The 21,468-nt window shown below is 44.4% G+C and overlaps 1 protein-coding gene across 1 annotated transcript in view; it reads right to left on the reverse strand.

Annotated features, from left to right (window-relative positions):
• Positions 1 to 21,468, reverse strand: part of LOC132827255 (melanotransferrin-like) — a 426,978-nt gene that overhangs the window by 392,174 nt on the left and 13,336 nt on the right. The window contains exons 2-4 of the mRNA XM_060843879.1: positions 18,884 to 19,047; positions 15,903 to 16,002; positions 9,333 to 9,509 (exon numbers count right to left, since the gene is read on the reverse strand). Of these exons, the coding sequence (XP_060699862.1) occupies positions 9,333 to 9,509; positions 15,903 to 16,002; positions 18,884 to 19,047 (441 nt within the window). The remainder of the gene's footprint in view (positions 1 to 9,332; positions 9,510 to 15,902; positions 16,003 to 18,883; positions 19,048 to 21,468) is intronic.

Here is a 21,468-nt window from a genome sequence, read left to right on the forward strand (position 1 = left end):
GCTGAGAAAATAGCAAAAAGCGACATTCCTGGCTGCGAACCTGGAGCGGCAGAACTGCATGCAGGTTAGCTGTCTGCTGATCAGAACGGGGGTCTAATTTATATCAGTAAAGACTCAATTAATGGTGATTTTTCAGGGCTGTGGGCTGCTCCATGTCTGTCACGTAGAAGACTTCCAGCCTCATGGTGGCAACCTCCACTTGGCCATAAATTATGGAGGTTCCATGGATCTGTAAGGGTCCGGGGCAGATAAGGCCAGGTCAGCCTAAAGTCCCAGACAGCTCTCCAGAAGGCCTGCCTTACACTTCCAACTAAAAGGAACATGGCTAAAAGTAAAATTATGATTATCTCTTAGGGACAGAATTCTGTATCATTCATGGAAAATGATTTTGGAACTGGAGGTTCCAAGGCTTTATTTGTTATATCTTGTATAATCTGTATGTCATAGAAAAAGAATCATAGATTTCCTACAGTGTGGAAACAGGCCATTCGGCCCAACAAGTCCAAACTGACCCTCCAAAGAGTAACCCATCCAGACCCATTCCCCTACCCTATTACTCTACATTTACCCCTGACTAATGCACCTAGCCTACACATCCCTAAACACCACGGGCAATTTAGCACGGCCAATTCACCTAAACTGCACATCTTTGGATTGGGGGGGTGGGGAGAAGCCAGAGCACCCGGAGAAAACCAAAATAATAATTCTGTCCACTTCACAAACATTGATTTTGTAAAATGAGATTCCTATAGGATTAGAATTAAAATATGGAAAAAGTAATGGGACTAAAAACTTCCACAAGTACACAAGTAAAAAATCAAACTAAGGCTTTCATAGTTCCTTGAAAGTGGAGTTGTAGGGTAGTGAAAAAGGGGTTTGGTATGCTTTCCTTTATTAATCACAGCACTGAGTATAGGAGTTGGGAGGTCATGTTGTGGCTGTCCAGGACATTGGTTAGACCACTTTTGGAATATCCTGTGCACTTCTTGTCTCCCTTCTATCGGAAGAATGTTGTGAAACTTGAAAGGGTTCAGAAAAGATTTACAAGGATGTTGTCAGGTTGGAGAGTTTGAGCTACAGGGAGAGGCTGAATAGGCTGGGGCTGCTTTCCCTGGAGCGTCAGAGGCTGAGGTATGACCTTATAGAGGTTTATAAAATCATGAGGGGCATGGATCAGTGTGGGAGATTAGAAATGTAGTTTCTGCAGGTGGGGGGAGGGGTGTTGCAGGGATGGGACATTGTACAAACGGTCGCGGAATTCTTGTAGCATGTAGCATACTTAAGGCTAAGACTTTAATGAATATGGAGGGTCTTTTAAAGAAAATAGTTTAAGCTAGGAAATAACTATGAAGGGTTGTAGCTGACCACAAAAAGAAGCAGCAGGGACATTTCACAATAAAGTTTATAGTATGATAAGAGAAACTGGATAAAAGAACAAGCTGTAACAAACAAGGAACAAAGAATGCAGACAAGGACAACAGGATGGCCAGTCAAGAAAATAACTAACAAGTGAGGTAATCGGCTTATGATAGGATGGGAAAAGGGAGGCGTGATTCCGCAACTTGTAAATGAATAAGATTGCTTACATGCTCTGTTTTCGCGCGTATTTCTGCTTCATTGCAGAGGCGTCTGGTCCTTGCAAGGCCATCATAAATTGTTCTTGTTTCCAAGGCTTTGTCTCAGGCTGATTGATTTGTGAGTGAGTTCTGTTTCTCGCAATTATGGGGGCTCATCTGGGATCGAAAACTCCGACCGCTCGACACTCTTGGGACAGCGGGGGAGGTGCACCTCGCCGATTTCAGTGATCTCCAACTCCCTTGCTTGTCGTTCGCGGTTTGGGCGAGTACGATCTGGACTGGGAGACCATGGAAACCAGGCGGGCAGACACGGCGGGTTCGGTCGGGCAACTCTTGTGCACAAGAGGAAAGGTCTTAAAGGATATATCCGGGCGACCGGGGGCAGCGGTATTTGCTGCAGGAATTGCCACGGGATGGGGCGCACCGAAATGGCCAGGGAGCTCTGTGCACAGACCAAGTTAAGAAAAGAGACCTTTAAGTATTGCCTTGGTGGTCGGGACGTACGAAAGTACAGGGAATTGGCGATATATAAAATTAAGCCTATGTCCATGGAAAACAGCCTGTGTCTGAAGGGCGAGTAGCTGAGGGGCTACTGAGGGTGCACTTCGTAACTAACTTATGGCCAGACATCCAGAAAAATATTCAAAAGCTAGAGGAGTCGTTGCAGGAAGCTCAAAGTGTCTGTGAGACATGGTGTCTGTGTGTGTATGAGAGAGAAGGAGAAAAGAGCTGTACAGCCAGTAGAAAGTTTAACCCTTTGTGATTCGGTTTGAATGCACATTTATTTGTTGGTGATTGAATGTTAACAGTTGTATGTCCAGCCATGATTTAGCATATAATTGGCCAGATTAATTAAATTAGCAACAATGGGAGGCACGGGGAGTTGCCTGTGTAACGATCGATCTGCAAATAACGTTAAAGGGGGATATATCCCGCCCGACAGTCCTTTGGGGAGAATGTTGGGAAATTGGGAACACAACTGCCAGACACGGGAGAAAGATAAGGCTAAAATGATAAACTATTGTTGATTCATTTGGACTAGAGAAAGTATTAAGGCGCCTGGTATTTTTTGGCCCAAATATGGGTCCGATGAGGATTGCCTTTGTCAAGATCTTAATATATACGTCAGTCAGAAAGAAACATACAGTCAAAAAAAGTCAGATTATGTGGCTTGCTGGATAGGGAGTGAGGAAGTAAAATTATGTCCCATGAATACGGAGGAATCAGGGAAAGAACAGAAAAAAAATGAAAACGGGATCCCTTAACGTGTTTGCCGTCCCCATATCCTACTCCCCGGAACGAGGCGACAGCTCCCGAAGTAGAACCGAGTCCAGACACAGAAAGGGAAACGGACTCTGAACTAAAAGATGCAGAACCTCAGGCACTCAGAATCACTCGAGCCACCACAAGTAAAGGAGGGGCAGAGATAATGGGAAATATAAAATTATGCCCCTTACGAGAGGTTCCGATTGGGGAAGGTATAATCAGACATGTAAACGCTCCCTTAACTAGCAGTGAAGTTAGGGTCTTTAAAAAGGAAATGAAAAGTTTAATAGAGGATCCAGTTGGACTCACCGAACAATTAGAGCAATCCCTAGGGCCTAATTTATATACCTGGGGAGAATTAGATTACTTACAGTGTGGAAACAGGCCCTTCGGCCCAACAAGTCCACACCAACCCGCCAAAGCGCAACCCACCCATACTCCTACATATACCCCTTACCTAACACTATGGGCAATTTAGCATGGCCAATTCACCTGACCCGCACATCTTTGGACTGTGGGAGGAAACCGGAGCATCCAGAGGAAACCCACGCAGACACGGGGAGAACGTGCAAACTCCACACAGTCAGTCGCCTGAGGTGGGAATTGAACCCAGATCCCTGGCGCTGTGAGGTAGCAGTACTAACCACTGTGCCACCGTGCCGCCTAACGAACTGATGGCAATTTTGGCAACGTTATTTTCAGGGGAAGAACGAGGTATGATGAGGAGAGCAGCTTTATAGGAATGGGAAAAGAAACATCCAGTTGGGGAAGAAGGGGCCCCAGCAGAACAGAAATTCCCAAATGTTGACCCTCATTGGGAAAATAATGACAGAGAAGATAGAGAATCAATGCGGGATCTAAGGGAAATGGTAATATTGGGAATTAAAGAGGCGGCACCTAGATCACAAAACTTTGTTAAGGCGTTTGAAGTACAACAAGAGAAGGATGAAACCCCTTCTGCATTTCTTCAAAGGCTCAAGGAGGCCACAAGGAAATATTCGGGAATGGATCCCGATGATCCGGTAGTTCAGGGACTCTTAAAGGTCCAGTTTGTGACTAAATCATAGCCGGACATACAAAAGAAATTACAGAAATTAGATGGATGGAGTGAAAGACAGATGGAAGAGCTGTTACATGAGGCACAGAAAGTGTATGTGAAAAGACGAGTAGCAGAAACAGAAAGCCAAAATGATGGTGGCGGCAGTAGAAGAAATAACAAAAAGGAGACTGGGATCAGGGGATAGCAGGAAGGATAGGGGATAGCAGGAAGGATAGGGGAGGACACAAAAGACATAGGTCGGACACCTGGGGAAGGAGGCAGCAGGCAGGGTGTTACCATTGCGGAAAAGTGGGGCATTTAAACGGGAATGCCCGGGATTAGCACGAGAAAGGGAAACCGTTTCCCTAATGACCTTCGATGACGACTAGGGGAGTCAGTACCTTCCTCCTGAGACCCACTGGGAACCCTTGATAAATCTAAAGGTGGGACCTGAAGGGGAGGAGGCAGTATTTTTGGTGGATACGGGAACAGCATGGTCATCCCTAAGTTTTAGACCTACCGGCGTTAAATTGACAAACAAGAGCCTCAGGGTTTCCGGAGTAAAAGGCGAAGAATTCTTGGTGCCTATTTTTAAGCCAACCCTAATTCGAGGAAATGATGAGGCAGTGACAGGACAATTACCAACTGTAGAGTTCAATGACAAGTTTTTAAAGAACTATATTGTGGCGCTCGGCTCTTCTTTGTCTGTCCTTAGGAAGAAGGGTCTGTTGACCCAGACACCTCCACTTGAGTTCGCAGTACATCGGATACAACCGGATGATTGGATCCTGATCAAAACCTGGAAAGATACCAAACTGCACCGGAGCTGGGAGGGACCGTTCCTAACCCTCCTGACTACTGAGACAGCCGTCCGAACTGCTGAGAAAGGGTAGAGTCATCACACTCATGTTAAGGGCCCTGTGGACGCTCCTTCCCCTCCAACAGAGTGGCAAGCTCATCCTACAGACAACCCTCTGAAAGTAAGCTGAGCAGAAAGAATGGACTGAGATAAGAGACGATTGGTTAAAAAAAACTCTATCCCAAGATAATTGTAAGTGTTGCGGACTCACTCCTCCCTGGCATTCAAAGGGTTAGGGAGTAGACAGCTAGGGTTGTGAGCTGAAATGAGTGTTCAGCTTTATATGGTCATGATAGCATTGGCGCTAGCTGCCAAGGGGGGTGGGGTGGGAAAAATCATTTTACCGCTTTATGTCAGAATTACGCTAAACTAAAGGGGCATACCGACTGTTGGGTATGTGCAGAGATCCCACCCCATGGGGAATCGGAATTCCTCTCACGGTAATACCACTTACCAAAAGAGAAGTGAACGATGTACAACAATTTGACTCGGGCTCAAATGATACAACGTGGAGATTTGAAAGGGGTAATTATAACTTTGTGGGATGGTTCCCTCGACCAGCCCCGAAAACTCTGGGTGCTATCGATGGCCTTAGAATTTCTGCCCCGAAAGGAGCAGTAAATACCACTTGTTTCTGTAATCAGAATAATATCGCAGCCTTCCGATTCGGAAAACCATCTTGTGTCTACACCGGCCAAACCACTGCCACGACCATTCCCTGAATATTAAACGGAACACATTGGGTTATTCCCGGGGAGAGATACATTCGCTTGATTGTATATGGTGTTGATCAGACACTGCCTCAAAGCCAGAAAGGCTGGAGTGGCTGCTGCTACCTCGCCTATATAATTCCCCACTTGAGGCTGTTAAAGAGAGCCCCAAAAATACCTCGGAATAAACAGGGAGGAAGGCGAGTAACCCGGAAAGTACCCGAAGGAGATCGCCTCCTCTGGACTTTGATATCTATGTATGGGACCACTCGAGCAGGAGAAGAAATACAAAAGTTGGTGGCTTCCCTGGAAGAGTTGGCCAACAATACTGCTGATGCGTTGGCCAAAACCCAATCCCAAGTAGCAGCCATAACGACCAAAATGATTGCCACTAGGCTAACGACTCTTCAGAACAGGATGGCTCTGGATTATATTCTGGCAGAGGAGGGTGGTACCTGTGCACTAATTGGAGAGGAATGTTGTACTTACATACCTGAGGTCTCCTCTAACATTACTGATATCTCCAAACACGTGCGAGACAAAATCGCCAAGATAAGGGAGGCCGGTAATCGGTACGAGAATGAAAAAGGATGGGAATGGGGGAATTGGGGAGTGACTGGTTGGGGAAGGTGGTTAGTCAATCTAGCTATCTATGGATTATTGATATGAGTGGGTCTGGTGGTAGGGTTCAATGTCCTAAAATGGGTAATGAGCCGACTGATAACATCCCTTGGGGAAGGAACCCAAATACATCATCAGATGCTTTTACAATCAACAGGTGATATGTAACAAAGAGAAAGTCAAAGAATGTTTCTAGAGTTCGAGGGACGAACTACACAAATGTAAAATGTAAGATTATGAACCTCATCACCAAAAGGCGTAAGAGGGCAGAGCATAAGAAAATGGATTAAAGGAGACTTAATAAGTGCAGAAACAACAGTTCAAGAAAAAGAAAAAGGGGGAATTGTGGGAGATTAGAAATGTGGTTTCTGCAGGTGGGGGGAGGGGTGTTGCGGGGGTGGGACATTATACAAACGGTCGCGGAATTCTTGAAGCATGTAGCATGTAGCATACTTAAGGCTAAGACTTTAATGAATATGGAGTGTCTTTTAAAGAAAATAGTTTTAAGCTAGGAAATAACTATGAAGGGTTGTAGCTGACCACAAAAAGAAGCAGCGGGGCATTTCACAATAAAGCTTATAGTATGATAAGAGAAACTGGATAAAAGAACAAGCTGTAACAAACAAGGAACAAAGAATGCAGACAAGGACAACAGGATGGCCAGGTAAGAAAATAACGAGAGAGAAAAAACACAAGTGAGGTAATTGGCTTATGATAGGATGGGAAAAGGGAGGCGTGATTCTGTAACTTGTAAATGAATAAGATTGCTTACATGCTCTGTTTTCGCGCGTATTTCTGCTTCATTGCAGAGGCGTCTGGTACTTGCAAGGCCATCATAAATTGTTCTTGTTTCCAAGGCTTTGTCTCAGGCTGATTTGTGAGTAAGTTCTGTTTCTCACAATAGGGTAAATAGACAAAGTCTTTTCCCAGGGTGGGGAAGTCCAGAACTAGAGGGCATAGGTGTAGGGCGAGATGGGAAAGATTTAAGAAGGATCCCTAAGTGGCAATGTTTTCACACAGAGGGGGTGGTACGTGTATGGAATGAACTGCCAAAGGAAGTAGTGGAGGCTGGTACAATTGCAACATTTAAGAAGCATATGGAAGGGTACATTAATAGGAAGGATTTGAAGGATATGGGCCAAGTGCTGGTGAATGGGTTTAGATGAGGTTAGGATATCTGGTTGGCATGGACGGGTTGGACCAAAGGGTCTGTTTCTGTACTGTACATCTCTACAACTCAATGACCCTTCCTAAAGAGCAGATTTCTACATTTGTGTTCAGCCAGATCCAACAATGACATAATAAGCAGATAATTTCCTTTTACACGTTAAGGGATACATTTTGGTCAGACCTTGGGGAAGAACTCCCCTTTCCTTGGAAATAGTGTTCTGGTTTGTTCATATTCACCTGAAAGTAGGACTATTTCTCACAAAGGGATATACAGAATAATGTTACATCTGCTAAACAGCTTTTGCTTTCTTACTGGGTTAATCAGAGTAAGTGTATCATTGCCCACGAGGGACTAATAGTGATAAAATTACAGACATAATGGATTCGGGTCAGTGCTGGGTAAATCCATGGAGAAAGTTAGTCTTTTTAAATAAAGTTCAGGGCAGTCACACTACAACGACAGTGCAGGTGTAAAGTATTAATCTGAAATAACGGCCTTTTCTCGCAAAATCTGATTGCAAACACGTTTCAATTTCTTTGCATTGAATGAAATAGAATTAACACGACTGGTGTACTCTAAGGGGAGGTGCTTGCTTAGTTGTACTATCAGTTGAAAATGTGTTGCTGGTTAAAGCACAGCAGGTCAGGCAGCATCCAAGGAATAGGAAATTCGACGTTTCGGGCATAAGCCCTTCATCAGGAATGATACTATCATCAGACTATTATTTCAGTGATTTCGGTATTGTTCTGGGGACCTGGTTCAAGTCCCACCACAACAGAGGCTGGAATTTGAATTCTATTTTTAAAAACCTGGAATTAAGAGTCTGATGATGACCATGAATCCATTGTCAATTGTCAGAAAATCCAGTCCAGTTTACTAATGCCCTTTAGGGAAGGTAACTGCCATCCTTACCTGGTCTGGCCCACATGTGACTCCAGACCTACAGCAACCTGGTTACCTCTTAACTGCCCTCTAAATCGCAATTAGGGATGGGCAATGAATGCCAGCAACACACACATCCCATTAACGAATAAAACAATTCAAAAAATTCAAATCCACACCTAAAATTGTAAATTTAAACATGTTATCACTAGGATTAAACCACATGGTGTAGAGCAGTGCAAACAGTACTCAGACTGATTTGGAGATGCCGATGTTGGACTGGGGTGTACAAAGTTAAAAATCACACAACACCAGGTTATAGTCCAACAGGTTTAATTGGAAGCACACTAGCTTTCAGAGCGACGCTCCTTTATCAGGTGATTGTGGAGGGCTCGATCGTAACACAGAATTTACAGCAAAAATTTGCAGTGTGATGTAACTGAAATTATACATTGAGAAATTGATTGTCTGTTAAGCCTTTCATCTGTCAGAATACCGTGATAGTTTCACTTCTTGTGATTTACACATGAAAGAAGTGAAACTATCACTGTATTCTAACAGATGAAAGGCTTAACAGACAATCCATTTCTCAATGTATAATTTCAGTTACATCACACTGCAAATTTTTGCCATAAATTCTGTGTTACGATCGAGCCCTCCACAATCACCTGATGAAGGAGCGTCGCTCCGAAAGCTAGTGTGCTTCCAATTAAACCTGTTGGACTATAACCTGGTGTTGTGATTTTTAACTTAGTACTCAGACTGTGTGAGTATATTTTGAACTAGTCTTTGAAGTTGAGGATTTATGATCTAACTAACAATAGCCCTGAATGAATGTAGTTCTTTGGGACAGCAATCAACAGCATCAGGTATTAGGTCACTGTAAAAGACACAAAGCATGTTGGTCTGGGCTTTAAGGTAGTGTGCATTTTATTGACTAGTATATACCATTCGAAAAACATAAGAAAAATAAGTGTACAACTCTAATGTCAACGTACCTCAGTCACAGTTAAAAGGGGTTATTTTCTATGGGGTTCAGTGTGATACTAATCGAAATACTTTAAAAGGAATGCTGTGGCAGAGGTTACTGAGGAATTGGGAGTGAGAGAGTTGCAGATTTCACAGTTAATTCAGCACAGCCCGAAACCTTCTGATCCAGAACAAAAGATTCATGATTTTGAATTCAAAGATTGCAAAAGGGGGTTACCTTCGATTACAGTTTGATTCTTGTGCCAGTGAAGGTAATTCCGGGACAGGAGAAATCCGAGGGGAATATTCCAGCCGGCTGTACGTCGAGCACCATTATGACAACTTCTCTTTCCTTTTAGCTTCTGGATGTTCAGGCTTTCATCCCGGACCACAGCTACAGAGTACAGGCAGCCACCTTGCAGACAGAACAGGAAGGAAGATACTTATAGCTTAGACTGAGAGTCACAGGAAAAATCCCTTTTTGTGGCTCTCAGACATGACCCAGTAAATTTGTTCTCACACTAATCAGATTCAGCATTGTGGATGGATCACTTTTTTAACCTACTATTGTTTAACAATTTGATTGAAATTACTTCATGCGATATATTCCCTTTCACATGCCAAAATTAGAAACAGAGCAGGTAGCAACAGCAACAACGACAATTTATTTTTATATAAAGCCCTTCATATTGAGGCCTCACAGTGACTCAGTGATATTCTAGAGCACTCCTTACTGCCTGTGTAATCACAGTGAATTCTGTATAGTGTCCATGTTATTTATAGTAATCCCTGCTCCTACTATTCTGAAGATGGATTCTGTCCAATATTTACATTGTACAGCTATTCTGCTTTCTATAGAGTGCAGTCTGTACTATATAACACTCTATATTATACTATACTATATAACACTCCTCCCATTCCGTATAAAGTAGTAAGGGTGGATTGTGTTGAGCATCTGTCTTGCATGGTCATTGTTTAGTAATACCCCTTGTTTAGTGAGGGTGGATTTGATACAATATCAATATATATCCATATTACAAAGTACTCCCTGCTTCCTGTACAGCGAGGGTAGATTCTGTTCCGTATCTATATCACATAGCACTCCCTGCTCCCTGTAAAGTGAGGATGGGTTCTGTACAGTTTGTATTACATAGCCTTACCTGCTGCCCATGCTGTAAGGGTGGATTCTATAAAGTATCTATTTACATTGCACTCCCCACTCCCTGTACAGTGAGGGAGCACCGACCATCCGAAGACCATCACACCATATCCCCATAACTCCACATTTACTGTGGCTAATCCATCTAGCCTGCACATCCTTGGACAGAATGGGCAACTTCGCAAGACCAGTTCATCTAAGGTGCACAACTTTGGATTGTGGGAGGAAACTGGAGCACCCAGAGGAAACCCATGCAGATATAGGGAGAATGTGCAAACTCCACACAGTTTCAGCCAAGGAACCTGGGTCCCTAGTGCTGTGAGGTAGTAGTGCTGAATATAGATACTGCACAGACTCTGCTGTTCATATACAGGAAGGGGGGATTGTTTTGTAATACAGATGCTTTACAAAATCCACACTCACTGTTCAGGCAACAGGGAGCATTATGTAATACATATAAACTGCAAAGGATCCACCTTCACAATACAGGGTACAGGTCGTGGTATGCAATACAGAAACTGTACAGAATCCATCTTCACAATAGAAGAAGCAGAGACTGTTCAGTCATAGAGCTACTGTACATAATCCACAGTCATTACACAGGGAGCAGGGGGTGCTATGTAACACAGATACTGTACTGTACAAGAAGCAGGGAGAGATATAAAGTATATTATAGATACTAAACAGAATCCACCATCATGATACAGAGAACTGACTGTGCTATGTAATGTAAATTTTGTTCAGAATCACTTAGAATTTATAGGAAGCAAGGAGGTCTATGTAATACAGATAATGTACAGAATCCACGCCCATTATACAGGGAACAGAGTGTGCTATATAATATAGACACTGTACAGACTCCAGCCTCACTACACAAGGAGCAGAGATTTCTAAGTAATGTAGATACTGTACTGATACTCAAGAGGGAGCAGGCAGTACCATGTGATACAGATACTGGAGTGAATCCACCCTCTCAATTCAGAACAGGGATTGTTTTGTAAGTTAGATCCAGTACAGAATCCACCCTCACTACACAGGGAGAGGGCAGTGCTATGTAATATAGGTACTGTAGAGAATCTACCCTCCCTATACAAGTGGAAGAGAGTTCTACATAATATAGATGCTGTACAGAATCCAAGAGTATTGAATCCACCCTTAGTCTATAGGGAGCAGGCAGTGCTATGTAGTACAGATGCTGAACAGAAACCACCCTCACTATACAAGGAGGACTGAGTGAAACGTCACAATTGATATTGTACAGAAAGCACACTCTCTATACAAGGAGAAAGGGTGTTGCTATGTAATATGGATACTGCACAGAATCCACCCCCAATATACAACTAGCAGGAAGAGTTGTATTATATAGATACTGAAGTGAATCTACCATCACTATACAGGACACTGAGATACTATGTATACTGTCGGAGAGAATCCACCTTCACTCAACAGGGAATAGGCAGTTCTATACAGTATAGATAGTGTAGAGAATCTAATTTCTCTCTACAGGAAGCAGGTGATGCTATGTAACTTAGATATTGTACAGAATCCACCCTCACTAAACAAAAAGCAGAAAGTACTTTGCAATATAGACTCACTACAGAATCCATCCTCACAATACAGGGAGCAAGGAGTGAAATATAACACAGAAAGGGTACAAACTCCATGCTCATTATGCAGGGAGTAGGGATTGTTATCCAATACATTTACCTCACAGAACATGAGGCGGCACGGTGGCACAGTGGTTAGCACTGTTGCCTCACAGCACCTGGAGACCCGGGTTCATTTCCCGACTCAGGCGACTGACTGTGTGGAGTTTGCACGTTCTCCCTGTGTCTGTGTGGGTTTCCTCCGGGTGCTCCGGTTTCCTCCCACAGTCCAAAGATGTGCGGGTCAGGTGAATTGGCCATTCTAAATTGCCCATAGTGGTAAGGGTTAAGGGGTTAATGTAGGGGTATGGGTGGGTTGCGCTTCGGCGGGTCGGTGTGGACTTGTTGGGCCGAAGGGCCTGTTTCCACACTGTAAGTAATCTAATCAGAAATTGGTCAGTACATAGTCTCCTTGAGACCTGCACAAAAGGGAGAGGCTGGATCTGTCAGGGTGCTCCCTATGCAGACTGTCAAAGTCATTTGGCAGAATGCTTCATCACCAGAGCTTTTCAGCAAGCACCAAGATGTCTCTTAGCTAGTGGTGAGACCTGTGAGATTCTTTATGGTCAGTCTGTGCCACTGCCCACTGCCCTTGAAGCAGCTGTGGGCAGATACAGGCTCCTCCTGGCATGAGGCTTTGCAAAGGAGAAAGGTGCACTGGCTTTTGTTGAGGTTCATCCCGGGCAGTTCCGTGACTCTCTGCTCTACTGTCTGTTCCCTGGGATGCACACTGAGACATAGAACATAGAACATAGAAGGATACAGCGCAGTACAGGCCCTTCGGCCCTCGATGTTGCGCCGACCGAATCCTACCTAACCTATACTAGCCCAATAACTTCCAAATGCCTATCCAATGCCCGCTTAAATGACCATAAAGAAGGAGAGTTCACCACTGATACGGGCAGGGCATTCCATGAACTCACAACCCGCTGTGTGAAGAATCTACCCCTAACATCTGTCCTATACCTACCACCCCTTAATTTAAAGCTATGTCCCCTAGTAACACCTGACTCCATTAGCGGTAAAAGGTTCTTAGTATCTACCCTATCTAAACCCCTAATCATCTTATACACTTCTATCAGATCTCCCCTAAACCTTCTCTTCTCCAATGAGAACAGCCCCAAGTGCCTCAGCCTTTCCTCATAAGATTTTCCTACCATTCCAGGCAACATCCTGGTAAACCTCCTTTGCACTCGTTCTAAAGCTTCCACATCCTTCCTATAGTATGGCGACCAAAACTGCACACAATACTCCAGATGAGGCCTCACCAGAGTTTTATACAACTGCAACATGACCTCAGGACTCCGGAACTCAATTCCTCTGCCAATAAAGCCCAGTACACCATATGCCTTCCTCACAGCACTATTTACCTGGGTGGCAACTTTCAGAGATCTGTGTACATGGACACCAAGATCCCTCTGCTCATCCACACTACCAAGTAGCCTACCATTAGCCCAGTAATCCATCATCTTGTTATTCCTACCGAAGTGAACGACTTCGCACTTAGCTACATTGAATTCCATTTGCCACATTTCCGCCCAGCTCTGCAACTTATCTATATCCCGCTGTAACCTACCACTTCCTTCCTCACTATCCACAACTCCACCGACTTTTGTGTCATCCGCAAACTTGCTTACCCAGCTTTCAAGTCCTTCCTCTAGATCATTTATAAAGATAACAAAAAGCAATGGTCCCAAAACAGATCCCTGTGGTACACCGCTAGTAACTGCGCTCCAAGATGAACATAATCCATCAACTACTACCCTCTGTCTCCTTCCAGCCAGCCAATTCCTAATCCAAACCTCTAATGTATCCTCAATGCCATACCTCCGAAGTTTTAGCATTAGCCTACCATGGGGAACCTTATCGAACGCCTTACTAAAATCCATGTACACAACATCTACTGCTTTACCCTCGTCCACTTCCTTAGTCACCTTCTCAAAGAACTCAATAAGATTTGTGAGGCACGACCTGCCCTTCACAAAACCATGCTGGCTATCCCTGATCACGTTATTCCTACCCAGATGTTCATAAATCTTATCCCTTACCATTCTCTCTAAGACTTTGCCCACCACTGAAGTCAGACTCACTGGCCTATAGTTACTAGGGCTATCCCTACTCCCTTTCTTGAACAATGGGACCACATTCGCTATCCTCCAGTCCTCTGGTACTATTCCCAAACATCAGCTACACCCAGAGGATCATCAACTTGGTGAAAGATGCTCTTTGGTCTGCCCGAAACCTGTTGGTCTTCCAGAACAAGGAGTCGACCTTGACCTTGGCACATACCAAGGCCCAAGACTATGTGCTGAGGGATGCACTAAAGCGAGGGGTAGCTGCCACTAGGCACTGTGGGGAAAGATCACTATCTGATATCTTTCTGCTGAAGTACAATGAAGGTTCATTCAGTTATTGGACACTCCCAGTGCTTCAATGTATGTAAATATTGTCTTGCATAAAGAAGATGAAGGGCTCTGGCCCGAAACATCGAATTTCCTGTTCCTTGGATGCTGCCTGACCTGCTGCGCTTTAACCAGCAACACATTTTCAGCTCTGATCTCCAGCATCTGCAGACCTCACTTTTTACTTACAAAAAGAAGACATGCCTGGGGTTTGTTTGTTCTTCATATATAAAGATCAAACTGCTCTATTGACTATCAATGTATATAAACTATATTTCTTAAATAAAACATACTGTGCAGAACATTCCCTCACTGTAGAGGAAAAAAAAATCCAAAAGAACTGCGTATGTTGGAAATCAGAAACCAAAACAGAAATTGCTGGAAAAACTCGGTAAATTTGGCAGCTTCTGTGGATAGAAAATCCAGTGAACCTTCCTCAGGTCTGATGGTAGCTGGGAAAAGATTGATATTTATGCATAAGATGGGGTAGGGAAGGGGCTGGGAGTAAACAATAGTTGGAAATAGAGTCCAAAGAGAGAGAACAATAGTTGGACCTGGACCGAATAACAGGAGTGGGTAAAGATCAGTCTGATGGAATGAATGGCAGCTAATGGGGACTGTTAGTAGTTGACAATTGAACTCAATATTGAATCCAGAGGCTGCAGGGTCCCCAAGTGGAAAATGAGGAGCTTCCCTGGAGCACTGCAGCAAGCCTGAGGCAGGGATGTTGGGCAGGGAACAGGGGGGGCTGGGCAAGTGGCAGGTAACTGGAAGCTTGGAGTATTTTTTACAGACAGAACAGACGTGTTCTGCGAAGCTGCCGCGCAGTCTGTGCTTCACTTCCCCAGGGTAGAGGAGACCACACTGTGAGCAGCGAATGCAGGAGGCTGGATTGTATGAAGTGCAGGTAAAGTGCTGCTTCACCTGGAAGGTGGGTTTGGGCTCTTGGATACTGAGGGGGTGGGGGGGGAGGGAAATAGGCAGGTGTTACACCTTCAGCTGTTGCAGGGGAAGGCGCCATGAGGCTATAGGGTGTGGTGTTGGGGGTGAAGGAGGAGTGGACCAGGGTGTCCCGGGTCCCTGCAGAAGGTTGACAAGGGAAGGGAGGGGAATATGTGTCTGATGGTGGCAGCCCACTGGAGGTGCCAGAAATGGTGGTTAATGATCCTATTGCTGATGGTAGGTGATGACAAGGGAGACTGTGCCATTGTTGTGAGAGGGAAGAGAAGGGGCTGAAGTCTGAAGTGCAGGAGATGGGTTGGACCTGGCTGAGGCCTCTGTCTACCAAAGTGCTGGGGGATCCTTGGGCGAGGAAGAAGGTGGGCATTTCGGGGGCCCCCTTGTCAAAGTTGGCATCATCAGAACAGAGGGAAAACGTAAGGACTGCAGATGCTGGAGATCAGAGTCGAAGAGTGTGTTGCTGGAAAAGCACAACAGGTCAGGCAGCATCTGAGGAGGTGGAGATCAACGTTTTGGGCAAAAGCCCTTCATCAGGAATGCACCATAAGGGAGCAGGGGGTACTCTGTCATGTAAACGAGGTATAGAAACCACCCCCATTATACCGGAAATGCTGAATAGTACAATAATGGAAGTCACTCACCATCCTTATACAGTTCCTTTGCCACAACAGTGAGATCATAAAATCTTGCAGCAGTGTAGATATCACCAGCATCTAATGAAATCGCATCTGCCTTGTTTCCCTGGAAAATAGTTTGTTTGTTGTGGCTGTGTTAGAAATTATTTGGATAGAAACATGTCTCTGACAGTGATGCAAATATTGAAGTATTGTATTGGCTGCCAGTTATATGTAGCAGTTAATATTTAGTCTCATGGCTGTTAATGGAAGTAAATATCAGAGACTGCATATGATCATTGAAATAACTCGATGAAGGCTGGTGTGCCCTCACCAAGTTGCTCTTCATTTACACATGATTTGGAGATGCCGGTGTTGGACTGGGGTGGACAAAGTATACTAGATGAAGTATACTTTTGAAGTATACTAGATGAGTTGAACCAGTATATCTCAGTTGTTGGGTGGCACTTTGGCTCAGTGGTTAGCGCTGCTGCCTTATAGCACCAGGGACCTGGGTTCAATCCCAGCCCCGGGTGATTATCTGTGTGGAGTTTGCACATTCCCCCTGTGTCTGTTTGGGTTTCCTCCCATTGTCCAAAGATCTGCAAGTTAAGTGGATTGGCCATCCTAAATTGCCTGTACAGTGCAGGCTAGGTGGGTGAGACATAGGAAATGCAGGGTTATGTGGATTGGGTGGGATGCTTATCAGAGGGTTGGGATGGGCTGAATGGCCTGCTTCTACACTATAGGGATTCTATGACATCCTCCAGTTTTATTGGATTTCCTTCTAGTAATGTTGTCCGCAGAAATATCCCACAAACTAGGCCCTGTTTTTATCCTTTGATGGTGTTTAAGGCAATGAATGCTGTTGAGAACACTGGGAGGAACATCCTTCTCCTTTCCAAATGGAACCACAGAATCGTCAACGCTCACTGGAAGCAAAGGGAAGGTCAGTTTTGTTTAATGGCCGACAGAGAGATGGCATCCCCACTAACACAACACTCTGTCAGTACTGCCTTCAAGTGACATCTTAGGAGATTGTAGGATTGTATCCCACAGCCAAAGTGAAAGATGGAAGCAAAAGTGTTACCATGAAATCAAAGACTGATTAATAAACGATAAAGCTACAAAACTTTACCTCAGGTGGTGATGGTAAAAGAATGACACTCATTATTGTAGTGATTAGAACGAGGTCAGCAGGTGAACCTCATAGAATATGAGTTCCCTGATTGGGGCTGCTAACCTGCTCCAATCAGGGAGCCCTGGCTGACAGATATAAACAGGATAGTGCCTACGGCCATACTAGTCTGAAAAATAAACAGGATAGTCAGGGGTTCTGCTCACTCTAGGAGCTGGGTCTGTACTAGTTGAATCAGTGTCATGTACTATGCTTGTGTAAATGAAGTTAAAATCCCACAACACCAGGTTATAGTCCAACAGGTTTATTTGGAAGCACACTAGCTTTCGGAGCGACGCTCCTTCATCAGGTGACTGTGGAGGGCTCGATCGTAACACAGAATTTACAGCAAAAATTTACCATATGATGTAACTGAAATTATACATTGAAAAATTGTGATTTACACATGAAAGAAGTGAAACGATCACTGTATTCTAATAGATGAAAGGCTTAACAGACAATCAATTTTTCAATGTATGATTTCAGTTACATCACACTGCAAATTTTTTGCTATAAATTCTGTGTTACGATTGAGCCCTCCACAATCACCTGATGAAGGAGCGGCGCTCCGAAAGCTAGTGTGCTTCCAATCCTTTTGGACTATAACCTGGTGTTGTGTGATTTTAACTTCATTTACACAAGCATAGTACATGACACTGATTCAACTAGTACAGACCCAGCTCCTAGAGTGAGCAGAACCCCTGACTATCCTGTTTATTTTTCAGACTAGTATGGCCGTAGGCACTATCCTGTTTATATCTGTCAGCCAGGGCTCCCTGATTGGAGCAGGTTAGCAGCCCCAATCAGGGAACTCATATTCTATGAGGTTCACCTGCTGACCTCGTTCTAATCACTACAATAATGAGTGTCATTCTTTTACCATCACCACCTGAGGTAAAGTTTTGTAGCTTTATCGTTTATTAATCAGTCTTTGATTTCATGGTAACACTTTTGCTTCCATCTTTCACTTTGGCTGTGGGATACAATCCTACAATCTCCTAAGATGTCACTTGAAGGCAGTACTGACAGAGTGTTGTGTTAGTGGGGATGCCATCTCTCTGTCGGCCATTAAACAAAACTGACCTTCCCTTTGCTTCCAGTGAGCGTTGACGATTCTGTGGTTCCATTTGGAAAGGAGAAGGATGTTCCTCCCAGTGTTCTCAACAGCATTCATTGCCTTAAACACCATCAAAGGATAAAAACAGGGCCTAGTTTGTGGGATATTTCTGCGGACAACATTACTAGAAGGAAATCCAATAAAACTGGAGGATGTCATAGAATCCCTATAGTGTAGAAGCAGGCCATTCAGCCCATCCCAACCCTCTGATAAGCATCCCACCCAATCCACATAACCCTGCATTTCCTATGTCTCACCCACCTAGCCTGCACTGTACAGGCAATTTAGGATGGCCAATCCACTTAACTTGCAGATCTTTGGACAATGGGAGGAAACCCAAACAGACACAGGGGGAATGTGCAAACTCCACACAGATAATCACCCGGGGCTGGGATTGAACCCAGGTCCCTGGTGCTATAAGGCAGCAGCGCTAACCACTGAGCCAAAGTGCCACCCAACAACTGAGATATACTGGTTCAACTCATCTAGTATACTTCAAAAGCGAGGTCTAGTACGATCATTTCCAAGTATCACTGGTTTTTCAATGGGTTTCCCTAATCTTTCCCGAAATGACAGGAAGTGGGAGCCAGACTGTCTACAAAAGGACATGGTAAAGCACAGTGAAACATTCCATACAAGTACCTACAAATACAGGCATTCACTTTAAGGAGTAAACAGGGACTGAAGGCAAATTGATTGACGTTGTTTCCTTACCCGTATCTTCTTGATGCAATCCTTTGTATTATGCGCTTGAATGCAAGACAACTTGGTGAAAGAATTCTTTGCCGTGGGAGGCAACACTTCTTGCAAGGCCTTGGAAAGTTCAGCACATTTTCGCTGGTCTGCCTCAGAAAGGTTGCACCACCTGAACTTCTTCGCTGAAGGGTTCAAAACAATATTTATATCAGGAAACACTTTAATGATTCTATTCGAAATGGGGTAATGGATCTGATGTGGTTATTAGCACAGAGCTGGGGGTTAACCTACAGGCTGGAGCATGTCACAGGTGCGGCCTGGTTCCAGAGTTGAGACAGTCTGGCTTGAGACAGACTTCCTGCCTTGTCCAAATTGAATGAGGTTAAAAACACAGCGATATGCCTCAAATAGGTTCTGACCCTGACACCCAGCTAATAACGAAAGCAAATCCTGCAGACGCTGGAAATCTGAAATAGGGAGAGAATGATGGAGAAACTCAGCAGGTCTGGCAGTATCTAAGGACAGAGTTAACGTGGTAAAACAGGTCAGAAAAGGAGTTATCGCATCATAGTCACAGAGTTATACAACATAGAAACAAACTCTTTGGTCCAACTCGTCCATGCCAACCAGATATCCTAAATTAATCTGCTCCCATCTGCCAGCACTTGGCCCATATCCCTCTAAACTATTCTTATTCATATACCCATCCAGATGCCTTTTAAATGTTGTAACTGTACCTGCCCCCACCACTTCCTCTGGCAACACATTCCATCCACACATCACCCTCTGTGTGAAAAGGTTACCCCTTTTATTTCTTTCCCCTCCCGCTTCTAACGATGCCCTTTAGTTTTGGACCCCCTGCACTGGGAAAAAGATCTTGGATATTCACCCTATCCATGCTCCTCATGATTTTATAAACTTCTAGAAGGTCACCCCTCAGCCTCCAACGCTCCAGGGAGAACAGCCCCAGGTTTGAGTTATAAAGCACGGTTGGATCGGCTGAGACCTTTCTCACTGGAATGTAGGAGGTTGAGAGGTGACCGTATAGAAATTTATAAAATAATGGATAACGTAAATGGTAGATGTTTTTTCCCTAGGGTGGGGGATTTCAAGACTATGAGGCACAATTTTAAGGAGAAAGGAGGAAAATTTTAAAAAGACATGAGGGGCAAACATTTGGATAAGTAGATGAATAGGAGGGGTTTGGAGTGATATGGACCAACAGCAGGCAAATGGGACTAGATTACTTTGGGATTATGTTGAACATGGATTGGTTGGACCCAACGGTCTGTTTCCGTGCTGTATGAATCTCTGACTCTATTCAGTCTCTCCTTACAGCTTAAACCGTCCAACCCTGGCAACATCCTTGTAAATCATTTCTGACCCTCTCAAGGTTAGCAACATCTTTCCTATAGCAGGGAGACCAGAATTGAATACAGTATCCCAAAAGTGGCCTCACCAATGTCATGTATACCGGCAACATGACATATCAACTCCTAAACTCAACACAAGAGTATCATTTGCTTATGGGCACAGTATCTTCTCAAATACGAGTCAAACTCTTGTATTCATTCACTCGCTTTAAGTTATGAAAATTGAATAGTTCCAGTCTTCATTCCAGACTATCCAGTACAGAACATACTTTCTTCTCTGAGTAAGAATCAACACACAACTGAGACCCAGTGCATCAACATTGAGGTCATTTCCAAGGAAGAGGGAGAGTGCAAGACTGGGAATGGTCAGGTGAGGGATGCAGAGTTCTTGCTGCACTTATTGGTGACTACTCTCTGGCTCCCACATGGATGGCAGGTGGGATGGAATTCTTGCAGGAGTGAACCAGTGGGGATATTGGCAGCAATCAGCAGGACATGGAGAAGACACCAACTCCAGGAAGGAGGGAGTGGTACTTTGGGACTGGAGGGAGGGAGATAATTGGGGCTGGGGAGGGTGAGACTGGGAGTGGAAGTTGAAGCAGATCCTGGATGTGAGAGGGAGAAGCTGGAGGGAGGGAGAGATCGGGGTTGGGAGAGCAATGTTTAGGAGTAACGGTAAGGGCCGAGAGAAGGGAAGATCATGGTTGGTGGGGGAATGGACATCAGGAATGGGTCAGAGAAGAGATTTGGACCAGTGGGTAGGGGGAGATCCTGAGGATGGTGTTTGGGATTGAGGAAAGATAGGTTGTAGTTGGGGAGAGAAGATAATCAGGGTTTGGGGCAGGTGGAGAATAACAGGTCAGCAGGAAGAGAATTTAGGCTGGGTAGTGAAGAGGAATCTGGAAGTATGGGAACAGACCCTTCAATCCAACTCATCCAAGTTTCCCAAACTCACAAGTCCCATTTGTCTGTGTTTGGCCCATATCCCGTTAATCCTTTCCTATCCATGTACCTGTCCAATATCTTTTAAATGTTGTAACTGTACCTTCATCTACCATTTCCTCTGGCAGTTCATTCCAAATAGAAACCATCCCCTGTGTGAAAACACTGCCCCTCACGTCACTTTTAAATCTTTCTCCTGTCATCTTAAAATTATGCCGTCTAGTTTTGAATTCCCCCACCCTGGGGAAAAGACCTTTGCTATTCACCTTACCTATGCCCCTCATGAGT

This window comes from Hemiscyllium ocellatum, chromosome 24, assembly GCF_020745735.1.
Source record: "Hemiscyllium ocellatum isolate sHemOce1 chromosome 24, sHemOce1.pat.X.cur, whole genome shotgun sequence".
NCBI classification, from domain to species: Eukaryota; Metazoa; Chordata; class Chondrichthyes; order Orectolobiformes; family Hemiscylliidae; genus Hemiscyllium; species Hemiscyllium ocellatum.